Source organism: Mastigoproctus giganteus, chromosome 3 (assembly GCF_048544385.1).
Source record: "Mastigoproctus giganteus isolate SK-2022 chromosome 3, ASM4854438v1, whole genome shotgun sequence".
NCBI lineage: Eukaryota > Metazoa > Arthropoda > Arachnida > Uropygi > Thelyphonidae > Mastigoproctus > Mastigoproctus giganteus.
Window position 1 is genome coordinate 22,360,813 of NC_143577.1, and position 20,951 is coordinate 22,381,763.

At 38.2% G+C, this 20,951-nt stretch overlaps 1 protein-coding gene across 1 annotated transcript in view; it reads left to right on the plus strand.

Annotated features, from left to right (window-relative positions):
- LOC150087800 (voltage-dependent calcium channel type A subunit alpha-1-like) overlaps nt 1-20,951 on the plus strand; it is a 1,442,149-nt gene that overhangs the window by 247,544 nt on the left and 1,173,654 nt on the right. The window contains exon 12 of the mRNA XM_090369204.1: nt 11,679-11,751. Coding sequence (XP_090225330.1) covers nt 11,679-11,751 — 73 coding nt within the window. The remainder of the gene's footprint in view (nt 1-11,678; nt 11,752-20,951) is intronic.

Genomic DNA, 20,951 nt, shown 5'->3' on the forward strand with positions numbered 1-20,951 from the left:
GCTGATGGGATTCTTCCTCTTGCTCAGAATAATCACTTGAGAGGGCATAAATTCAAATTGAGGAAAGACAGATGTAGGATAGATGTGCTTAAGTTTGCCTTTAGTCAACGGGTAGTTGGTTGGTGGAACAGACTTCCATCCTTTGTTATGGAAGTTGATAGCTTAAATACATTTAAGGCTGAGCTGGACAGGTATTTGGAATGAAGGGAGGGTTGAAATGGGAGCAGTTTTTTTTTTTTTTTTTTTTTTGGCTGATGCTGCATAAGCTTGCTTTCTTGCAGCATATGCCTCTACTAATGCTAAATACTAATGCTAATAGTAACCCACAGCAGGGCCTGAAATACCAGACACCTTTCTTTCCAGGCTGTTGCATGTACCAATAGTGGCAATGCAAGAATCCCTTTCACCTCTGCTTGTGGCTCTAGTTAAACTATTAGTCTGTGTATTTCCCCCCTAAGCTAGCTGTTTACCGACCCACTTATCAGTGCCTCAATAGCATCAGCAACTATTCTTGCATCCCTTTTATTCAAGTGTATCTCATCCCTGTGAAAACAGTCTTTGCTGCTGTTGGTCTGATGCACAAGAGTTAAGTTGGGCAGCTGAGAGCTTGATGAGCCCTCCCATTTTAATTCCTTCGAGGGCATCTACACTACTGTTCAAACTCTCATAAACATCCATCAGAATGCTGAGTTGACACCTAAGTTTTTCACATCCTTCTTGGTACCTAAATACATCCTTCTTGGCTGGTTCATGTCCTGTTCCAGAAAGGTCTGCAATAATTTCACAAGTTTCCCATTTTTTTAGGCTGTGATGCATTGGAGAATTGCCCACTTCTGTTCTCCCCCGAGACACAACATTCACGCTAATCTGTGTCCATTGATTTGCTGCCCTAGTCTGGGGCACGATTTCCATTTAGATGCAATTTAATTGATTAACGATGAAAGTTTATAAGATTAATAAATTGCGTAATCTTGACAAGCGGGTACCCCTGTCATGGATTTTTTGAAGACGTGTTGTGATGAAGCATTTGACAAGCAGAGCTCCTCCTAACTGATAATGTGATGTCACATGATCATTTGGGAGAATCACCTGACTCTTATGCCAAGGAAACTACCTAGACTGCACCTAGCCTTTGCAAGTTGGTCACATGACATCAATCATGCCATGATGGTGCTTTCTCTTGGATCTTGGTAACACACACACACACACACACACACACACATACACACAGAGTGTTCTCTCTGCTTGTCACTGAGATTCTCTTGATTACCCATATTCTCTCTCTTTTTCTCTCTGTGCTAGTCACTGAGCTCTGAGAGAGAGAGAGAGAGAGAGAGAGAGAGAGAGAGAGAGAGAGAGAGAGAGAGAGAGAGAGAGAATACAGGTAGTAAGTGGCACTATAGTGAATACAGTCTTTCTGCCAACTATGAGCCGTCATGGCATACAATATTTCTGAAACACATGAAATTTATAAAACACAATTTAATATCTTAATTAATCAAAAAGATGGTAAAAATTTCTAAAAACTTATCTGTTTCCATGAGCTCAAAATTCTGCATCCTGGCACTTATAATCTCCTAATTCAAGGGAGTATTTTTTGTACTCGTGTACTCTTTGCTTGCTATTCGCATATCCTAGTAAATGACTTCAAGGGTCTTTGCATCCTATTGGATGGAAAGACCATCCTCAATTCTTCAATTCATCTGCCGTCCAAGGAAATCATATGTAAATGTACACACTTAAGTATCACTTTCTTGCAGTATATTTTTCTTTCCTTGAGAGAGTTGTTATTCTCATTCATCTTAACCATTTTTGGGATTATGTGTGGTAAGTCACCAGATTGACATAAATTTAAAAATTGAGACAGATATTAAAGTGAAATCAGTGTTCATTTTAATTTTTCGTCATTATTAGATTAACCTTCGATTCTACCTCATTAATTGTTTTGTTATCGAAGGAGGATTTTTTTTTAACAAAATCCCCAGAAATGAAAAGTATTAAAACCTATAGTACTTTCTATACTGCACTAGTTGAAGACTGAGAAAACTGAATATAATTGTTGACATTATACTGGAATTTATGTAGTTTGTTATTTTCAGAAAATACATGTGGTTTAAAGGTTGTTCCAAAAAACAGAAGTTTAAAGGATAAATGATGAAGGAGAAATGTTGACTTGTGAGTTTGAAGTTGGATAGTAAATGGAGCTGACTGTTTGAAACATATATTTGGACTAGTTTGGAAGACAGTGGGGAATTATATATGTCAATACAAAGAGCAGTGCCCATGGAAGTATTTATAGAAAAGGCATGCAGCAGAAACAGAATGTCTATAAGAAGAGTGGAGAGACATTGTTAGAGATGGGTCATTAACTAACCTGACTGCCTGCTTTTAAATGAGTCTAAAAGCATGAGAAACATATTGGGAGCACCACCAAAGATGTGGCAACAATATTCCATAGTAGATTAGATTTGAGGTTTGTACAGAATGAATAGTTGTTTAGAAGAAAGTAATGCTGAGAGTGAAAAGAAAACCTAGTTTTTTAGATGCAGAGGAAGCAGCATTTGTGATGTGCTTATACTGAGAGAGAGAGATTAGAAATCAAGTTAATCCCGAATAGAGATATGTGATCTTGTCTAGAAATCTGAGTAACATCGAAGATAACCATAGAAGTGGATTCTTTATTGTGAGATATAAGACAGATGGAGTTTTAGAAGGATTGAAATTAACTAAGTTATCTTTGCCTCATTGAAGAATTACTTGGCAATCAGCATTTAAGGTACTGGTGGTGGATATTGAAGAAGTTGAAGCTTTTTGTGCAGGAAAAGTTTATCAAACTGGAAGGTGGAATGCAATGTGCTATCAGCAAAACTATGGATAGGATTTCCATTCAGTGGAAGAAGCTCATTAATATACAAAATGAAAAGAGTGAGTGAAAGAACTAAACCTTGGGAAATACCAAAATTAGTGAAGAAATTAGAAGGCAGAGAGCCATCTACCATCACTGTACAGAGCAGTCAGAGTGAAAACTGGATACAAAATTACAAAACAGCCGGAACTCCATAAAATGAGTGCTTGTAAATGACAAACATGATCATTAGAAATCTAGAAATGTCAAGAGTAATTGCTTGAGATTCATCAAACTTTCCCATTGAATTTATGCATAGATAGGTAACATAAGACAATATATAACCAGCAGATCAACAGTGATTGAATCCAGATTGGCACTCATTGATCAGATGGATGTTTTCAAGATATTTAAGCAGTTGGCAGTTAATTGATTTCTCCATTACTTTAAAAAGAGTGGAGGTAAGTGCAGTGGAATGATAACTGGGCGGAAAGATTTGTAATCCTTTTGAGGAACTGGCTGGATATGGGCAAATTTCCAAACAGAAGAAGACACATCAGTGGAATAAGTGTGAAAAGGTAACACAGAACAGGTGCAAGATTAGGAGCACTGGTTTTGAGAACAAGTGGAGAAATGCCATCAGGGCCTGGAGCTTTCTTGGTATCAAGATTCTTCAAAATTCTTTTGACATCCTTTTGATGGTAGGCCACCGAAGTATGGAGTGGGGTGTACTGGGAATGGTAGGAGGTGGTCTATCAAAATCATCAATACAAGTTTTATAAGAAAAGTAGGCTACTAAGTTGGCTTTATCTTTAGCTAACGCCGCAATAGAACCATCAGGTTTTCTAAGAGGAGAGAGAGAGAGAGAGAGTATAGATTGACAATAGTTGTGGCCAATAGCCTTGGAAAGGGACTCTCATTTACCATTTGGATATGAAAGAAGCTTTCTATTCTTACCCTGTTAAAAATTTTGTTGGATTAATGAATAACTGTTTCATATTTATTCTGAGCTTTTATGTCAACCAAAAATGAACCTGGAGAGTTCGATGGAATTTGATTGCAATCTACAGCATTCTTACCTTAAGCAGTCTTAACACATTTATTGGAAAACTAAGGTTTAGATAAATGATGAGAATTTAAGGATTTCATTCCTACAAGAACAATTTCACTGACACAATCTGAGCAAGCATTCATATCAGAAGATTTAAAAGAATAATCCAACCAAGGAAAAGAAGAATAGAAATCTCAAAAATCATCTGAATTTGCACTCATGTAATGCCAAATAACATGAAGCTGATAATGGCAATGAAAGAAAGGTTCCATTGGGGATTAGATCATCTCCAATTTGTGATCGAAGGTACCTAGAGGGCCATTCATTTTGGCCATGTACTTTTAAGAGGTGTAGGGGAGGTAAAAATCAGTTGTGTATGGTGTGTATATTAGTAATAGCAGATGATGCATGAAATCAAGCTTATACAGCATCAGCCAAAAATAAAGTCTATTTCACTAATCCATCCCCTCCAATAGTTTGTCTAGTTCTTCCTTGAATTTATTCAAGCTATCCACTTCCACAATGGATTAATGCTTGTTCCAGAAATCAAGCACCCATTAGCTGAAGGAAAACTTCTGCACAACTATCCTGCAACCATCCTGCACAACTATCCTGCAACCATCCTGCACAACTATCCTGCAACTATCCTGCAACCATCCTGCACAACTATCCTGCAACCATCCTGCACAACTATCCTGCAATCATCCTGCAAAAGGAAGAATCCCATCAGCATTTGCTCAAACCATTCAAAGCCTTAAACACATCAATCAGATCACCTCACAGGTGTCTAGTTTCCAGATGCTACAATTTTCAAACTGAAACCTTTCTTGCCAAGAAAGACTTCAGTTTTGTTCCCCTCACCAATCTCAGTGTCCTTCTCTGTACCCTTTTCATCAGCCCTACATTCTTCCTAAAATGAGGCCTTCAGCCCTTAGCATTAGCATTAGTTGAGGCATATGATGCAAGAAAGCAAGCTTATACAGCATCAGCAAAAAAAAAAAAAAAAAAAAACCCTTCCCATTTTACCCATTTTCCGGTCATCCCAAATGATTGTCTAGTCAGCCTTAAATTTATTTAAGCTATCAACTTCCATAACAACAGATGGAAGTCTGTTCCAGCAATCAACTACCTGCTGGCTAAAGGCAAACTTCTGCACATCTATTCTACCACTGTCTTTCCTCAATTTGAATCTATGCCTCCTCAGGTTCTTAATCTGAGTAAACAGAAGAATCCCATCAGCATTGAGCCTGCTCAAACCATTCAAGGCCTTATACACCTCAATCAGATCACCTCTGTTTATCCCCTGTTTGCAGTACTCAAGACATAGCCTGACCATTCATTGCCTTATACAATAAGGCAATGGTCAGGGGTAATTACATCCTTATCCCTGCTAGCAAAATTCCTGTATATCGTTGAAAAAACCCCATGAATTACCGTAGTAGCCTGCCTGCACCCCTCAGAGAACTCATCTGACTACACAGTTACTCCCAGTTCCTTTTCATTTTCTACTACCCCGAGTGTAGTACACCGTTGGTACATTACTCTGGGATTACTACTATCCATCTGTAGTGCCTTGAATTTGGCAATGTTAAGCTTCAGTTACCATTTCTCAGCCTGTCTGCCTAATTTTTCTAGATCTAGCTGGAGCAGCATAACTTTTTTGCTGTTGTAAATCACCTTGGTAACCATTTTATTATCTTCAAGCTTAGACATTAAGCCTTATATGCCTTCATCAATATCATTTATAAATATAGAAAACAACATATGGGCCGAGCACCAAACCCTGTGAATATCCACTAATAACATTAGGCCATGAAGAGCAGTGTTCATTAACAATCACTCTGTATTCTCCCACTCACTGTCCCTTTATCCATAGCAGTGACTTGACTTTACTGCCACACTGCTCCAAATTGTATAGCAGTCTTTTATGAGAATCATTAACACAAGCTTTCTTGAATCCAAGTATATGATATCAAAATAATTTTTTTAATCTCATAACTATGCCACTACATCATAGTATCCAAACAAATGCATGAGACAAGATCTTCCCTTAACGAACTCATGCTGTGATTGAAGTATAAGTACACTCATGTCTAGATGTTCTGCATCGTCTTTAATCAGGGACTCCATTATTTTCTCTGGATCAAAAGATTAGCTAACAAATCTGTAAATGCTCATGACACCTTTGATCCCCCTTTGTAAATTGGGAATACATTTGCACATTTTCATTCCACAGGGAATTTTCATAATTATGACTAAGGTTTTGCTTACTTTTATAGCCTTTTAAATATCTTAAAATATCCTATAAAAGACTTTGTATTGATCTTTACTGATGAAAACCCATAGGGACTCACATCTGTTGAGTATGGGCTTGGCAAACCCTGAGTTCTGAGCTGGATATCATCATTCTTGTTGTTGTTGTTATTTGGTTTTTAGGATCATTAGCAACTAAGGCCATATTGCTCCGGGGATATGCGGTGGTTATTCCCTGACCTTTCCACATCCTCCGTATTTGGTGGTCACGGGCTCGAACCCCGGTCTAATCAAGAAGTGTGTGCTACACACTGCTGCTCCTGTCCACCTGGCTACTTGGAGTCGCCGATCATTATTCGTCTCTTTATTGCTTTCTTGGTGATTCCCTTCTACTTCAGACTCTCTCTCTCTCTCTGTTGGTAATGCGGGATTTTTTTTTTTTTTGGTTGGTGCAGCATAAGCCTCAGGCTTCCTTGCACCATATGACAATATGGCTGATAATAATAATAACCCAAGCAGGGTACTAAGTACTATAGGTTCTAATACCACTCATGTTTGGGGTTTTCATAAAAAAAAAAAAAAAAATGTGATTTGCAACACATTGCATAGAGAGGGTTTTTACACCAGAATATCACTGCAGCTTCAGCGATTTCTCAATCAAATGATAATGTCTGCATTCTGTTCATGTTGCTACCTGAAAGGAGAGATAAATGTTCCTTACTCTATGTATGATATGACAAGTATTGCTTTCTTTTTCTTTTTACCCTTTTTTTTAGCCTGCATGACTTTTATTCAATTGACAGTATTCTTAGTTTCCTCTTTTATGTGATCCTGCATAAAACTTTAACATTAGCATTAGTAGAGGCATAGGATGCAAGAAAGCAAGCTTATGCAGCATCAGCCAAAAAAAAAAAAAAACCTTCCACTTTACCCCTCCGTTTGTTCGAAATACCTGTCCAGCTGAGCCTTAAATTTATTTAGGCTATCAACTTCCACAAAAAGGGATGGAAGTCTGTTCCACCAACCAAATACACGCTGGCTAAAGGCAAATTTCCGGACATCTATCCTACATCTGTCTTTCCTCAATTTGAATTTATGCCCTCTCAGGTGATTATTCTGAGCAAGAGGCAGAATCCCATCAGCATTGAGCATGCTCAAACCATTCAAGGCTTTATGCACCTCTATCAGATCACCTTGCCAGTGCCTACTCTCCACACACTGTACTTTGCAAAACTTAAGCCTTTCTTCGTGACAGCAACCCTTTGTTCCATTCACTAATCTTGTTGGCCTTCTCTGTACTCGTTCCAGCAGCTCTATATCCTTCTTAGAATGAGACCTCCAGACATGTATACAGTACTCAAGGTGTGGCCTGACCATTGCCTTATACAAGGGAATAATCACCTCCTAATCCCTGCTAAACAAATTCCTGTATATCATTGATGAGCTACTCTTGCAGCCCGTCTGCACTGCTCAGAGAACTTCATATCTGCCTGCACAATTACCCCCAGGTCCTTTTCATTCTATATCACTGTCAGTGAAGTACCATAGAGTTGGTAAGCTGCTCTGGGGTTGCTGTTTCCCATATGTAGTACTTTACATTTATCAATGTTTAAACTTCATTTTCCACCTCTCAGCCCATCTGCTGAACCTTTCCAGATCCTGTTGCAGCAGCATAGCGTCAGTAGTGTCCTGAACAACCCTGCCAACCTTTGTATCGTCTGCAAACTTGGACATTAAGCTTGATATACCATCATCAATATTATTTATAAATACGGAAAACAATAATGGACCCACCACTGAACCCTGAGGGACTCCACTAATAAAATTAGTCCACGATGAGCAGTGTCCATTGATTACCACTCTCTGCCTTCTCCCCACTAAACCACACCTTTATCCATAGCAGCAATTTGCCTCCAATGCCACACTGCTCCAATTTGTGCAGCAGTCTTCCATGTGCAACAGTATCAAAAGCTTTTCTAAGATCCAAATATATAATATCAAAGTTATTCCCTGCATCCAGTTCTTTTGTGACTACATCATAGTATCCAATCAAATTGGTCAGACAAGACCTGCCCTTAACAAAACCATGCTGTGTCTGAGCTATAACTGAAGTCTTGTCTAGATGATCCTGCAGTGCTTGTTTAACCAGTGCTTCCATTAATTTTCCTGGAACAGAAGTTAAACTCACAGGTCTATAATTACTTGTGTCAGCTTTTGATCCTCCTTTGGGAATTGGGGTCACATTTGCACATCTCCAGTCTAAGGGTACCTCCACTGAGTCCAAGGAAGCTCTCATAATTATGGCTAAGGGTTTGCTTACTTCCTTTGCTGCCTCCTTTAATATAACTGGATACATTCCATCCACGCTAGGTGCCTTTCTTGTGTTTATCTTCAACAATTTCCCCTCCACTTTACTCTCAGTTATTTCAAGATTATCTAGCTTACTGCCAGAGTTGAATACACCTCTGGCATTCCCCTCGCTGAATAACTCCTCATGTGTGAATGTCGATGCAAAATATTCATTTAGTTTGTTAGCTACCTGAGCAGGATCATCAACAGTTGAACCATCGATATCAAGTGGACCAATCTGATTCATCCCCTTCCTTCTAGAGTTTACATAAGTAAAGATCTCTTTGCTGTTTTTCTTCGCATCCTTTGCCAAAGATTTCTCGTAATCTGCCTTCGCTTGCCTAACCTCCTTTGCAACTTGGTTACAGATCAACTTATATTTGTCATAGGCTTCTGTGTCACGTGTTAATTTATATGTATCCCATGCATTTTTCTTCTCTGCTATATGTCTCATTAGTGCCAACCGAGCTAGCCAGGTGGGTAAAGTGCCTGCTTGGCAACCCAAAGATCGCGGGTTCGATTGCCGCCTCGGGCTTCGATCAAAGTACTGCAAAAACCTTGGGAGGTGCATTATGGCCACAGAAGCCTATGCGCCAACAACTACCAAAAAAAAAAAAAAAAAAACAAAGTCTCATTAGTTCATCTGACATCCATTTAGGCCTAAACCTTGAACAAATTTTAGTTGGTATGTAAAGCCTAGTAGCTTCCAAGATAAGTTCTTTGAATGCTTCCCATTTTGAATTTGCTGTTGGTAACATCTTCAGTTGGTCCCACTGTAGAGAATTTAAATACTGTCTCAGACCATCGTAGTCACCTTTATGAAAGCAATAACCCTTTCGTTTACCCCTGATGGTAGTTACCGCTTTGAGTAAATCCCACTTCAGCACACTGTGATCACTGCCACCTTATGGTTTCTCTATCTGCAGTTTCTTAATGCATGAAGAATCACTACCGATAATCAAATCAAGAGAATTACTCCTAGTTGCCTTCCGAACATTCTGATGTAGAAAACAATCATCCAATAAATCCACAAAAACCTTGCAAGTGTGTGAGTGACCAACCCACAAATTCCAGCCAATATCTTTGAAATTAAAATCCCCCATTATAAGACTCTCTGATTTACTGGCCCACTCTATTTCCCTGTACAGTTTCTTATTATACTGATCAGAGTCATTAGGCCTATAGCACACTCCTACTCCCAATTTTGATCTCCCATTGCTTATGTTACACCAAACTGACTCCACACTGCACTGTCCAGCGATGTCGACTGTCTTCATTTCCTTGGATTTTATGTGTTTCTTAATTAATAGCATAACCCCTCCTCCCTTCCTATCCTGTCTATCCTTTCTGTAGATGTTGTCCTCAAATTCCAGTTCTGCATTCCTTATATCTGTGTGACACCACGTCTCTGATATCCCAACAATATCCGCCTTTGATGCTTTGAGCAATACGTCAAATTCATCAAATTTATTTACCAAACTCCTAGCATTGGTGTACACTTAAGTGTACATGCACCTGTTCTTTTTCTTAGCTACCCTAACACAACCCATGTGTTTACTTGTACTGCAATGACTCCCAGCAGTCTCTGAAATACCCTGCATCTTGTTTTCCAGGCTTCTGCTCATTCCAATAGAAGCAGTTCAAGAATCACTTTCACCTCTGCCAGTGGCTGCTGTTAATCTATTAGTCCTTGTATCCCCCCCAATCTAGGAGTTTTCTGACCCACCTAACACTGCCTTGATAGCATCAGCAAATATTCTTGCACCTTTTCTATTTAAGTGTATCCCATCCCTGTAGAAGCAATCTCTCCTATTAACAAGTACAGTCCAGGCTGAAAAAAATTCTACCCCTTGAGCCTTGCACAATCTTTCCAGGGCCGAATTGATTGACAAGGCTCTCATCATATACTCCCTCCTATCATGTCTGGGCAGAATTGCAGACACTTTCAAATTCAACCCTAATTCGCGGCTTTTTTTCAACAGTGACCTGTACTTTTTAAGTAATTCTGCCGGTCTCCTACTCTTGATATCATTAGTGCCAACATGTACAACTATATCACCTTTTGTGCCCTTAAAAGATGACATCTGCTCTACAACGTCATCAACCTTTGCCCCTGGCTGACATACCCTGGTCCTGTTCCACCTATCCTTTTTATAAAGCATGTTCCCTGTTTCCCCTGACAATAGAGTCACCAACAACTACTAGTTCCTGTGGGACCAGTGCATTCTGCCTTGGGGGTTTTCTTTTTGCCGTTTTTTTAGCTTGCATGACTTTTATTTTATCTTCAATTGACAGTATTCTTAGTTTCCTCTTTTATGATCACATATGCAGGATCACCTGCATAAAACTTTAAAGTGTATATGTGTGGTTCAAAAGCAAAAACATAACAAGCTAAACAGATAATGCACCAGCCGTGCTTGTTGCAACAATTCATATGACAAATTCATGTAAAGTTCTCCTGTACATATGTGGAATATACTCTAACTTTTATTTTTATGTAGCCCTAGAAACATTTTCACAGTTCATTCTAAATTACTGTGACCAAAAGTTACATGTCATGTTTCAATTTATCGAAGATTGTTTGTTAACGTTATTCAGCAAGAGAGAGAGAGAGAGCGAGTAGGTGAATATCTTGTGAATTTGTATATGAAGTTGAACTGATACAACACTAAAACATTTTGTGATAACCTTTCCCTGTAAAACTGATTCACAAAAATGTTTTGTAATCTAGAATATTAAAAGCAAACCAGAATTTGAATTAACCAGAATTTTAAAGCTTTATTCCTATTGCACTTTTGACATGAGATTGTTTGAGTTCAAGATACTGAGAAATTAAAATTATTGATGTTCAAGTTACTGAGGAACTACTGTACATGAAAGATAGATTGGGATACAGGAACTTTTTTATTACTCTGTGCCTTTTACAAAAATTTTATAATTGTCAGTTATTAGATATGTAGACATGTCTGTATTGCACTGTTACATACAATGTAGTAGGGAAATATAAGCATGATATTTTTTTATAGTTATTGTTTTATTTCTTAAATATTTTGTGAAGTTTTATGTTAATTCACTTTATTGTAATAAGTGTCATGGTTTTCACTTTTATTTTTCTGTATTATATATGTTTTATTAACATACCTTACCAATACTGTAATTTTTATTTTCTTTCCACCTCAGCTTCAACTTTAAAGATGGCACACCACCAGAGAATTTCAATACATTTACCATTGCCTTGCTCACAGTGTTTCAGGTATTTTTGTTTTAATTTTTCTTATTTTCAAAGTGAAATATATAAATTCATATGCAAAGTTCCAACTCTGGCAACCTTGAGACTTGTAGGTTGATTTTGGAATTTTCTGGTTTTCAGATATTTAATGTTTAACCAAGCACAAATTATCAAATGAATTTCGTGTAGTTAAATAGCATAAAATAAGTTTTATAAAATAAACAAAAAAAAAAAGTATTTTTTTATGTTGCTTATATGTGACTGATGTGGTGCAGTAAGTTACTTTATTTCTTGAGAAGCCATATCGACCACATACGTGTGACACTATTACGGCGTACATATGAAGGCCATTTGTGATTAGTTTATTGCACGCTTCAATAAAACTAATTGTGATAAAATAAACTCTGAAACGTCGCAATAAGTTTGTCAGTATCATTAGAGATTTTGTGAAAACAAGTTTGTTAGCGTGCTGTATTATCCATCATATTGTGTTGTGTTTTTTTGAAAAACACAAATGTGTTATTAAAAAAAAATCTAAAAAGGAATGGCTAAAAAAAATTACTAAAATAAGAGGAACTGAGAGAAATTGCTGGAATTTACAATTAAGCAGAGTTAAACTTCTCACAGGACACAACGCTGTCGAGTTTTTTGTTTTTTCAGAAGTTCAACTTTATCCGTTATGGACAATGTACGGTGTTTGCGCTTTACACCACGAGAGGCACTTCCTTTATGCATTGGAATCATGGCAGGGCTAAATGTGACCAGGTTATAATAATAAATGCAGAAAAACAAGTGGGAATGGCCTGTCAGTGTTTACGAGTTTGCTCCAACAGCTGATGCTACAACCAATGCCACGAAAACATTACCTGCAGTCGGTGCGCCGACCCGGGAAATTTGAAATTACATTCGCGGAAATTATGTCTGAATTAGCTTTGGAACCGGATTAGTGATGGTCGACCTGTACTACACTTAGAGTAATAGAAAATGATTGGTTTGGTTTTGGTTTTTTTTTTAGGAGCATTAGCAACTAAGGCCATATTGCTCCGGGATATGAGGTGGTCATTCCCTGATCTTTCCGCATCCTCCGTATTTGGTGGTGATGGGCTCGAACCCTGGTCTAATCAAGAAGCGTGTGCTACGCACTGCTGCTCCTTCCCACCTGGCTACGGAGGAGCCAATATAAAATGAAATAGACCATGGGAGAAACTGTGCAGTCAGCAGTCCAGACACGGTGCCAGGACACCACATGGGATTTTGTTAATGATATACAGGAATTTTGCTAGCAAGGGTAAGGAAGTGATTATTTCTTTGTATAAAGCAGTGGTAAGGCCACACCTTGAGTACTACATACAGGTCTGGAGGCTTCATTTTTGGAAGGATGTAGAACTGCTGGAGTGGGCACAGAGAGGGGTAACAAGATTGACGAGAGGAACAAAGGGATGCTCCTACCAAGAAAGGCCTCAGTTCTGCAAATTGCAGCATCTGGTGACTAGGCACCTGGGAAGCGATCTGGTTGCGGTGTTTAAAGCTTGGAATGGATTGTGCAAGCTCAATGCTGATGGTATTCTTTCTCTCAAACTACCCACATGAGGGGGCATAAATTCAAATTGAGGAAGAATATTTGCAGAATAGATGTGCAGAAGCTTGCTTTTAACCAGAAAGCCAAAAATCCTTGAAACGGTGCCATCTGGGTGGTGGTATCTGCCAAGAGTAAATAGCACTAGTCTTCTCCACTCATGAAGCATTGCTTATTCAACGCAATGCAGTATCCAGGCAACTTGTTGTGAAGGCATTCACAATATGAGAAATAGCAAAAACGATGCCATTATTTCTACTATGGTGATTTACTACAAACTAACATGGTGCTATACACTAACTTGTTCAATTAGTGAATTTTCCAGTCTGAGGCTTTCAGCCCTAAAAAACTTTTACTAAATTTAGGGAATTTCTGCTTTTTTTCATTAATAAATTGCCCCTCAGATATGCTAATTTACATTGCAAAATAGAAATGCAGGCTAATAGCAATGTTGTCTGTGATATTTCATCATTTTATAATATGTAGGGCAAAACTAATTAATTATGTCTTTCAGTAAGATGCCAAAGAAATACAACGTAAAATTTCAGAGGACCTGTATGCAAGATTTTCCATGTACTGTAAAATCTGAAAAAGATAACACAGTTGCGTTGTGTGCTGTAAGCGTCTGTGATTATTTAGTTTCAAATGGCAAAAAACATAATGTAATCAGACATTTTCAAACAAAAACAAACAGATATAAGGACAGCATGTAGTGCATAAAAGGAAATGAAAATTAAATGTAGTATTTCATAGTTGCCATAATGACATACTTTCCAAATGTTTATTTTCATCTTTTGTTGTAGAACATAATCTTCCTCTGAGTTGTGCTGATTGTAAAAATATGTTATTCAGAAATACGTTTGCTGATATTGAAATGGCAGGAAAATATGGTTGTATATTAATTAGTAACAAGTATTGTTGGTTAAATTGCATAGAGAGGGAAGAAAGGTGACTTTAAAAATGGACCATTGTTGATTGTTTTGTTTACTACAGATGCAGTAATCAAAGTGATTCCAAGCTATATCCCATTGTGATGACCTTTTGTAATAATAAAAAAAAAACAACAACATCAATTTGAAAGAAGCTTGTTCTTAGTGCCAGCATTGGAAGGTGATTCTACACAGGTACAATGGGCATGTTCTTCTGAACCATCTGAAAGAGTTCCTTTAAAAAACCTGTCTTGCATTTAGTGTTCATAATGTGTCAGTTATGATAGGCTTAAAAAGTATGAGTACTTGGTAGTAATAGACTGTACTTGTCATCTTTTTAATTTGTGCTCCATGCCTTCCTGTGAAAGTCGATGAATATTTGGTAGACATTTACTATTATTTATAAAGAAATACTAAAAAGAAAAAATAGATTTAAACAATTTCAGCTGATGAATGTCACTAAAGTAAAAAAGATTTTGAAGCATGTGTGTACACTGTAAATTTGTGGCTAGACTAGTAGAATAGGGGCAACTTTTCACAAGTCTGTTTAAACAAGGGACTAGAAATTGTGAGAAAAGCCATGTGAGAGCCATTTCCGGAGTTACCAAATTGAAAATTACAACTAGTGAGTTACACTAAATCTTACTTAAATCATTATCCAAAAGAATCTGCGGAAAAAAAAAAAAAGGAAAGAAAAAGAAACAAATTAATGAACCCCTCACAAGAAAGAACTTCTGAATTGCAAACCTCTGGTGAAAGTAGTAGTAGTAGTAGTAGTGGCATGTGATGCAAGAAAGCAAATGTATGAGCTTATGCAGCATCAGCCAAAAAAAAAAAAAAAATCACACCATTCCCTCCAAATGCCTGTCCAGTTCCTCCTTAAATTTATTCAACCTATCAACTTCCACAATGACAGATGGAAGTTTGTTCCAGCAATTAACCACCCGCTGGCTAAAGGCAAATTTCCGCACATCTATTCTACATCTGTCTTTTCTTAATTTGAATTTATGCCCCCTTAGGTTCGTAATCTGAACAAGTGGAAGGATCCCATCAGAATTTAGCGTGCTCAACCCATTCAAGGCCTTATATACCTCAATCAGATCACCGCGCAGGTGCCTAGTCTCCAGCCACTGCAATTTGCAGAACTTAAGCCTCTCTTGGTAAGAGGATCCTTTCATTCCCCTCACCAATCTTGTTGCCCTTCTCTGTACACGCTCAAGTAAATCTACATCATTCCTAAAATGAGGCCTCCAGACCTGTACGCAGTACTCAAGGCGTGGCCTGACCATTGCCTTATACAGAGGGATAATCACCTCCTTTTCCCTCCTAGCAAAATTCCTATATATCATTGACAAAACGCCATGACCTGCCCTGGCAGCCTGTCTACATTGCTCTGAGAACTTCATATCTGACTGCACAATTACTCCCAGGTCTTTTTCATTTTCTACCACCTTAAGTGTAGTACCACACAGTTGGTACGTTTCTCTGGGGTTACTTCTACCCATATGCAGTACTTTGCATTTGTCAAGGTTAAACTTCAGTTGCCACTTGTTAGCCCATCTGCCCAAATTATCTAGATCCTGTTGCAGTAGCACACTGCCATTACTGTCATTAACAACCCTGCCAACCTTTGTATCATCTGCAAACTTCGACATTATGCCTGATATACCTTCATCAATATCATTGATAAATATACAAAACAACAGTGGACCTAACACCGAACCCTGTGGGACTCCACTAATAACATTAGTACAAGAAGAGCAGCACCCATTGATTACTACCCTCTGTCTTCTCCCACTTAACCATCCTTTTATCCATTGTAGCAACTTACCCTTAATACCATTCTGCTCCAATTTGTACAATAGTCTTCCATGCGCAACAGTGTCAAAAGCTTTCGTGAAATCCAAATATATGATATCAAAATTATTTTTTGCATCCAGTTCCTTTGTAACCACATCATAATATCCTATCAAATTTGTCAGACAAGACTTTCCCTTAACAAACCCCTGCTGTGTCTGAATTATTGCTGCAGTCTTGTCTAGATGATCCTGCAATGCATCTTTAACCAGCGACTCCATTATTTTACCCGGAACAGAAGTTAAACTAACTGGTCTGTAATTACTCGTGTCACCCTTCGATCCCCCTTTGCAAATTGGGGATACATTTGCACATCTCCAGTCCATGGGAACCTCCCCTGAGTCCAAGGATGCTCTCATAATTATGGCTAAGGGTTTGCTTAGTTGCTTTGCCGCCTCCTTTAATATAACTGATAGATCCCATCCACCCCAGGTGCTTTTCTTACGTTTAACTTCAACAATTTCTCTTCCACTTTGCTCTCAGGTATTACAAGATCATTAAGCACCCTGCTACAATTTGATAACCTTCTGCCATTTTCAAACCTTAATAACTCCTCATGTGTGAATGTAGATGCAAAATACTTATTCAGTTTGTTTGCTATCTGAGCAGGATCGTCAACAGTCGAACCATCGATGTCAAGTGGACCAATCAGATTCACCCCCTTCCTTTTAGAGTTTATATAAGTAAAGAAATCTTTGCTGTTTTTCTTAGCATCTTTTGCCAAGGATTTCTCGTAATCTGCCTTCGCTTGCCGAACCTCCTTTGTGACCTGATTACAGATTAACTTATATCTGCCATAGGCTTCTGAGTCGCTTAGAAAGCAATCTTAAACAGGCCAAGCAAGCTAATAATTCTAGGGTTATCGTCACTCATGCAGTAAATCTGTTCGTGTTCCTCTCTTCTGGCTTGAATAAAACAGTTTGCTTGTTTCTTTTAAATGGTAGGCCAATGTTTAAAATTTGAGTATAGCTTTTCAATCTAATGTACCTTACATCCACATATTGAGATCATTACACCTAAATATATTGAAGAATGTTACATTCAAATTTATTACATTAACAGGTTTTAAATCTTCCACTTCCATTTTGTAAGTCTATTAACTCAGCAGACTAAATCGGAAGGATGATTCTGACTTAGTCAAAGGCTTCTATTGCCAAGGCCGTAGAGTCTAAAACAAGAGGAGAAGACTATGTTCTTTTGTTTAACGAGGAAGTACTTTATTGTTGCATATGAATCTATAGCACACCATATCTCATTATAAAATAATGTTCTTATAAATGTCATGGTGATGTATATTTCATCAACTGGCAGTGCATCATTTTCAAGTTATATATGTTTTTTGTGGGCTAGTTTCCTGTACTTCTGGTGTCATTAAAGATAAAGAAACAGTTGAAACAATCAATGTTTTGCAGATCCAGGTGCATGGCTGGTTTGGCTCTCCTAATTTATTTATATACTGTAGTTATAACAAGCTATTTTGTTATAACTACAGTATAACTATTTTGGATCCACCTCCATGTCACTAGTTTTCAGGCAGTTTAAGGATTTTTTTTATTAATTTTAGATGCTATTATGAAAGAAGAAAGAATTGATATACAGTGCCCTTAGGGAACAGACAGTGATAAGGAAGCTTGAAATATAATAAATTATCCTAATTAATTTTTAAAATTTTAATAATTCCTCATAGCAATGCTGAGTATGAAAAAAACAAAACAAAAACAAAAACTGAGTTCAGATCTTCTCTTTCTGATAACACTTTGAAAATGTTCGGATAGTCATTGTTGTGCACAAAACTAGGACTCGACATTTCTGAAGAGGGCAAAGTCTGCAACAATGTCTATCCTGATTATCAGTAGTGATTCTTCATGCATCAAGAATCTGCAGATAAAGAACCACTAGGTGGCAGTGATCACAGTGTGCTGAAGTGGGATTTATTATTATTATTATTATTAGCCATATGATGCAAGGAAGCCTGAGGCTTTTGCTGCACCAGCCAAAAAAAAAAAATTCCTGAGCTACCCTTGTGAGAGAGAGAGAGAGAGAGAGAGAGAGAGAGAGAGAGAGAGAGAGAGAGAGAGAGAGTGTCAGAAATAGAAGGGTATCACCAAGAAAGAGAAGAATGATGATATCCAGCTCGGGACCCTGGGTGTGCCAAGCCCATACTCACCAGATGTGAGCCATTTACTCAAACAAGTAACTACCATCAAGGGTAAAGGGAACAGTTTTTGCTTTCGTAAAGGTGACTATGTTGATCTGAGACAGTATTTAAATTCTGTACGGTGGAACCAACTGACGATGTTACCAACAGCTAATTATATTGGAAGCATTCAAAGAATTTATCTTGGAAGCTACTAGGCTTTACATACCAACTAAGAAATATTGTTCAAGATTTAGGCCTAAATGGATGTCAGATGAACTAATTAGACATGTGACAGAGAAGAAAAATGCATTGGATACATATAAATTAACAAGTGACACAGAAGCCTATGATAGATATAAGCTGGTTTGTAACCAAGTTACAAAGGAGGTTAGGCAGGCGAAGGCAGATTACAAGAAATCTTTGGCAAAGGATGCAAAGAAAAACAGCAAAGAGTTCTTTACTTATGTAAACTCTAGAAGGAAGGGGACGAATCAGATTGGTCCGCGATATTGATGGTTCAACTGTTGATGATCCTGCTCAGGTAGCTAACAAACTAAATGAATATTTTGCATCGACATTGACACATGAGGAGTTATTCAGGGAGGGGAATGCCAGAGGTGTATTCAACTCTGGCAGTAAGCTAGATAATCTTGTAATAACTGAGAGTAAAGTGGAGGAGAAATTGTTGAAGATAAACACAAGTAAAGCACCTGGGGTGGATGGAATCTATCCAGTTATATTAAAGGAGGTGGCAAAGGAAGTAAGCAAACCCTTAGCCATAATTATGAGAGCTTCCCTGGACTCAGGGGAGTACCCATGGACTGGAGATGTGCAAATGTGACCCCAATTCACAAAGGAGTATCAAATGGTGACAAAAGTAATTATAGACCTGTTAGTTTAACTTGTGTTCCAGGGAAATTAATGGAGGCACTGGTTAAAGAAGCACCACAGGATCATCTAGACAAGACTTCAGTTATAGCTCGGGAGCAGCATGGATTTGTTAAAGGGAAGTCTTGTCTTACCAATTTGATTGGATACTATGATGTGGTCACAAAGCAACTGGATCAGGAAATAATTTTGATATCATATATTTGGATCTTAGAAAGCCTTTTGATACTATTGCACATGGAAGATTGCTGCACAAATTGGAGCAGTGTGGCATTGGAGGCAAATTGCTGCTATGGATAAAGGGATGGTTGAGTGGGAGAAGACAGAGAGTGGTAATCAATGGACACTGCTCTTCATGGACTAATGTTATTAGTGGAGTCCCTCAGGGTTCAGTGTTGGGTCCATTGTTGTTTCTGTATTTATAAATGATATTGATGATGGTATATCAGGCTTAATGTCCAAGTTTGCATATAATAAGATGGTTGGCAGGGTTGTTAATGACACTAATGACAGTACACTGCTGCAACAGGATCTAGAGTTGTTGAGCAGATGGGCTGAGAGGTGGAAAATGCAGTTTAACATTGACAAATGTAAAGTACTACACATGGGAAGCAGTAATCCCAGAGTAACGTATCAAGTGTGTGGTACTACACTGACAGAGGTAGAGAGTGAAAAAACTGGGGGTTATTGTGCAGGCAGATATGAAGTTTTCTGAGCAGTGCAGACAGTTTGCAAGAGTAGCTCATGATGTGTTGTCAATTATATACAGGAATTTTTCTAGCAGGGATAAGGAGATGATTATCCCCTTGTATAAGGCAGTGGTCAGGCCACACCTTGAGTACTGTATACAGGTTTGGAAGCCTCATTTTAAGAAGGATGTAGAGCTGTTGGAATGAGTACAGAGAAGAGCAACAAGATTAGTGAATGGAACAAAGGGTTGCTCTTACAAAGAAAGGCTAAGTTTTGCAAAATACAGTGTTTGGAGACTAGGCATCTGCGAAGTAATCTGATTGAGGTGTATAAAACCTTGAATGGTTTGAGCATGCTCAATGCTGATGGGATTCTTTCTCTTGGTCAGAATAATCGCCTGAGAGGACGTAAATTCAATTTGAGGAAAGACGGTTGTAGGATAGATGTGCGGAAGTTTGCCTTTGGTCAACGGGGGGTTGGTTGCTGGAACAAACTTCCATCTGTCGTTATAGAAGTTGATAGCTTAAATAGATTCCAGGCAGAACTTGACAAACATTTGGAGCAAGTTGATGGATGAAATAAGGGGTTTTTTGTTTTTTTTTTTTGGCTGTTGCTGCATAAGCTTGCTTTCTTGCATCATATGCCTCTACTAATGCTAATAAGACTCTGAGAGGGGTTAGTAAAATGAATGAAGGCAGAATGTTCACTGTTCTAGAGAATTCCAGAACTTGGTGGCATAAATTCAAATTATAGGGGAAGAGGTTTAGACTAGATTGCAGGAAATTTTCTTTTAGCCAGTGAGTCATTGATTGCTAGAACAAGTTGCCTTCACAGGTTGTTGAGGCTGATGGTTTGAATAAATTCAAAGGTCAATTGGATAGTTACCTATGTGAGGGGGAAAGAAATAACTTTTTTTTTTTTTTATCTACATTTTTTTTGCCAGTGCAGCAAAAGCCTGTGGCAACCTTGCACTATATGAGTATTCTTTTCTTTTTTTTTTTTTCTTTTTGGTAGTTGTTGGCACATAGACTTCTGTGGCCATAATGCACCTCCCAAGGTTTTTGCAGTACTTTGATCCAAGCCCGAGGCGGGAATCGAACCCGCAACCTTTGGGTTACCAGGCAGGCACTTTACCCACCTGGCT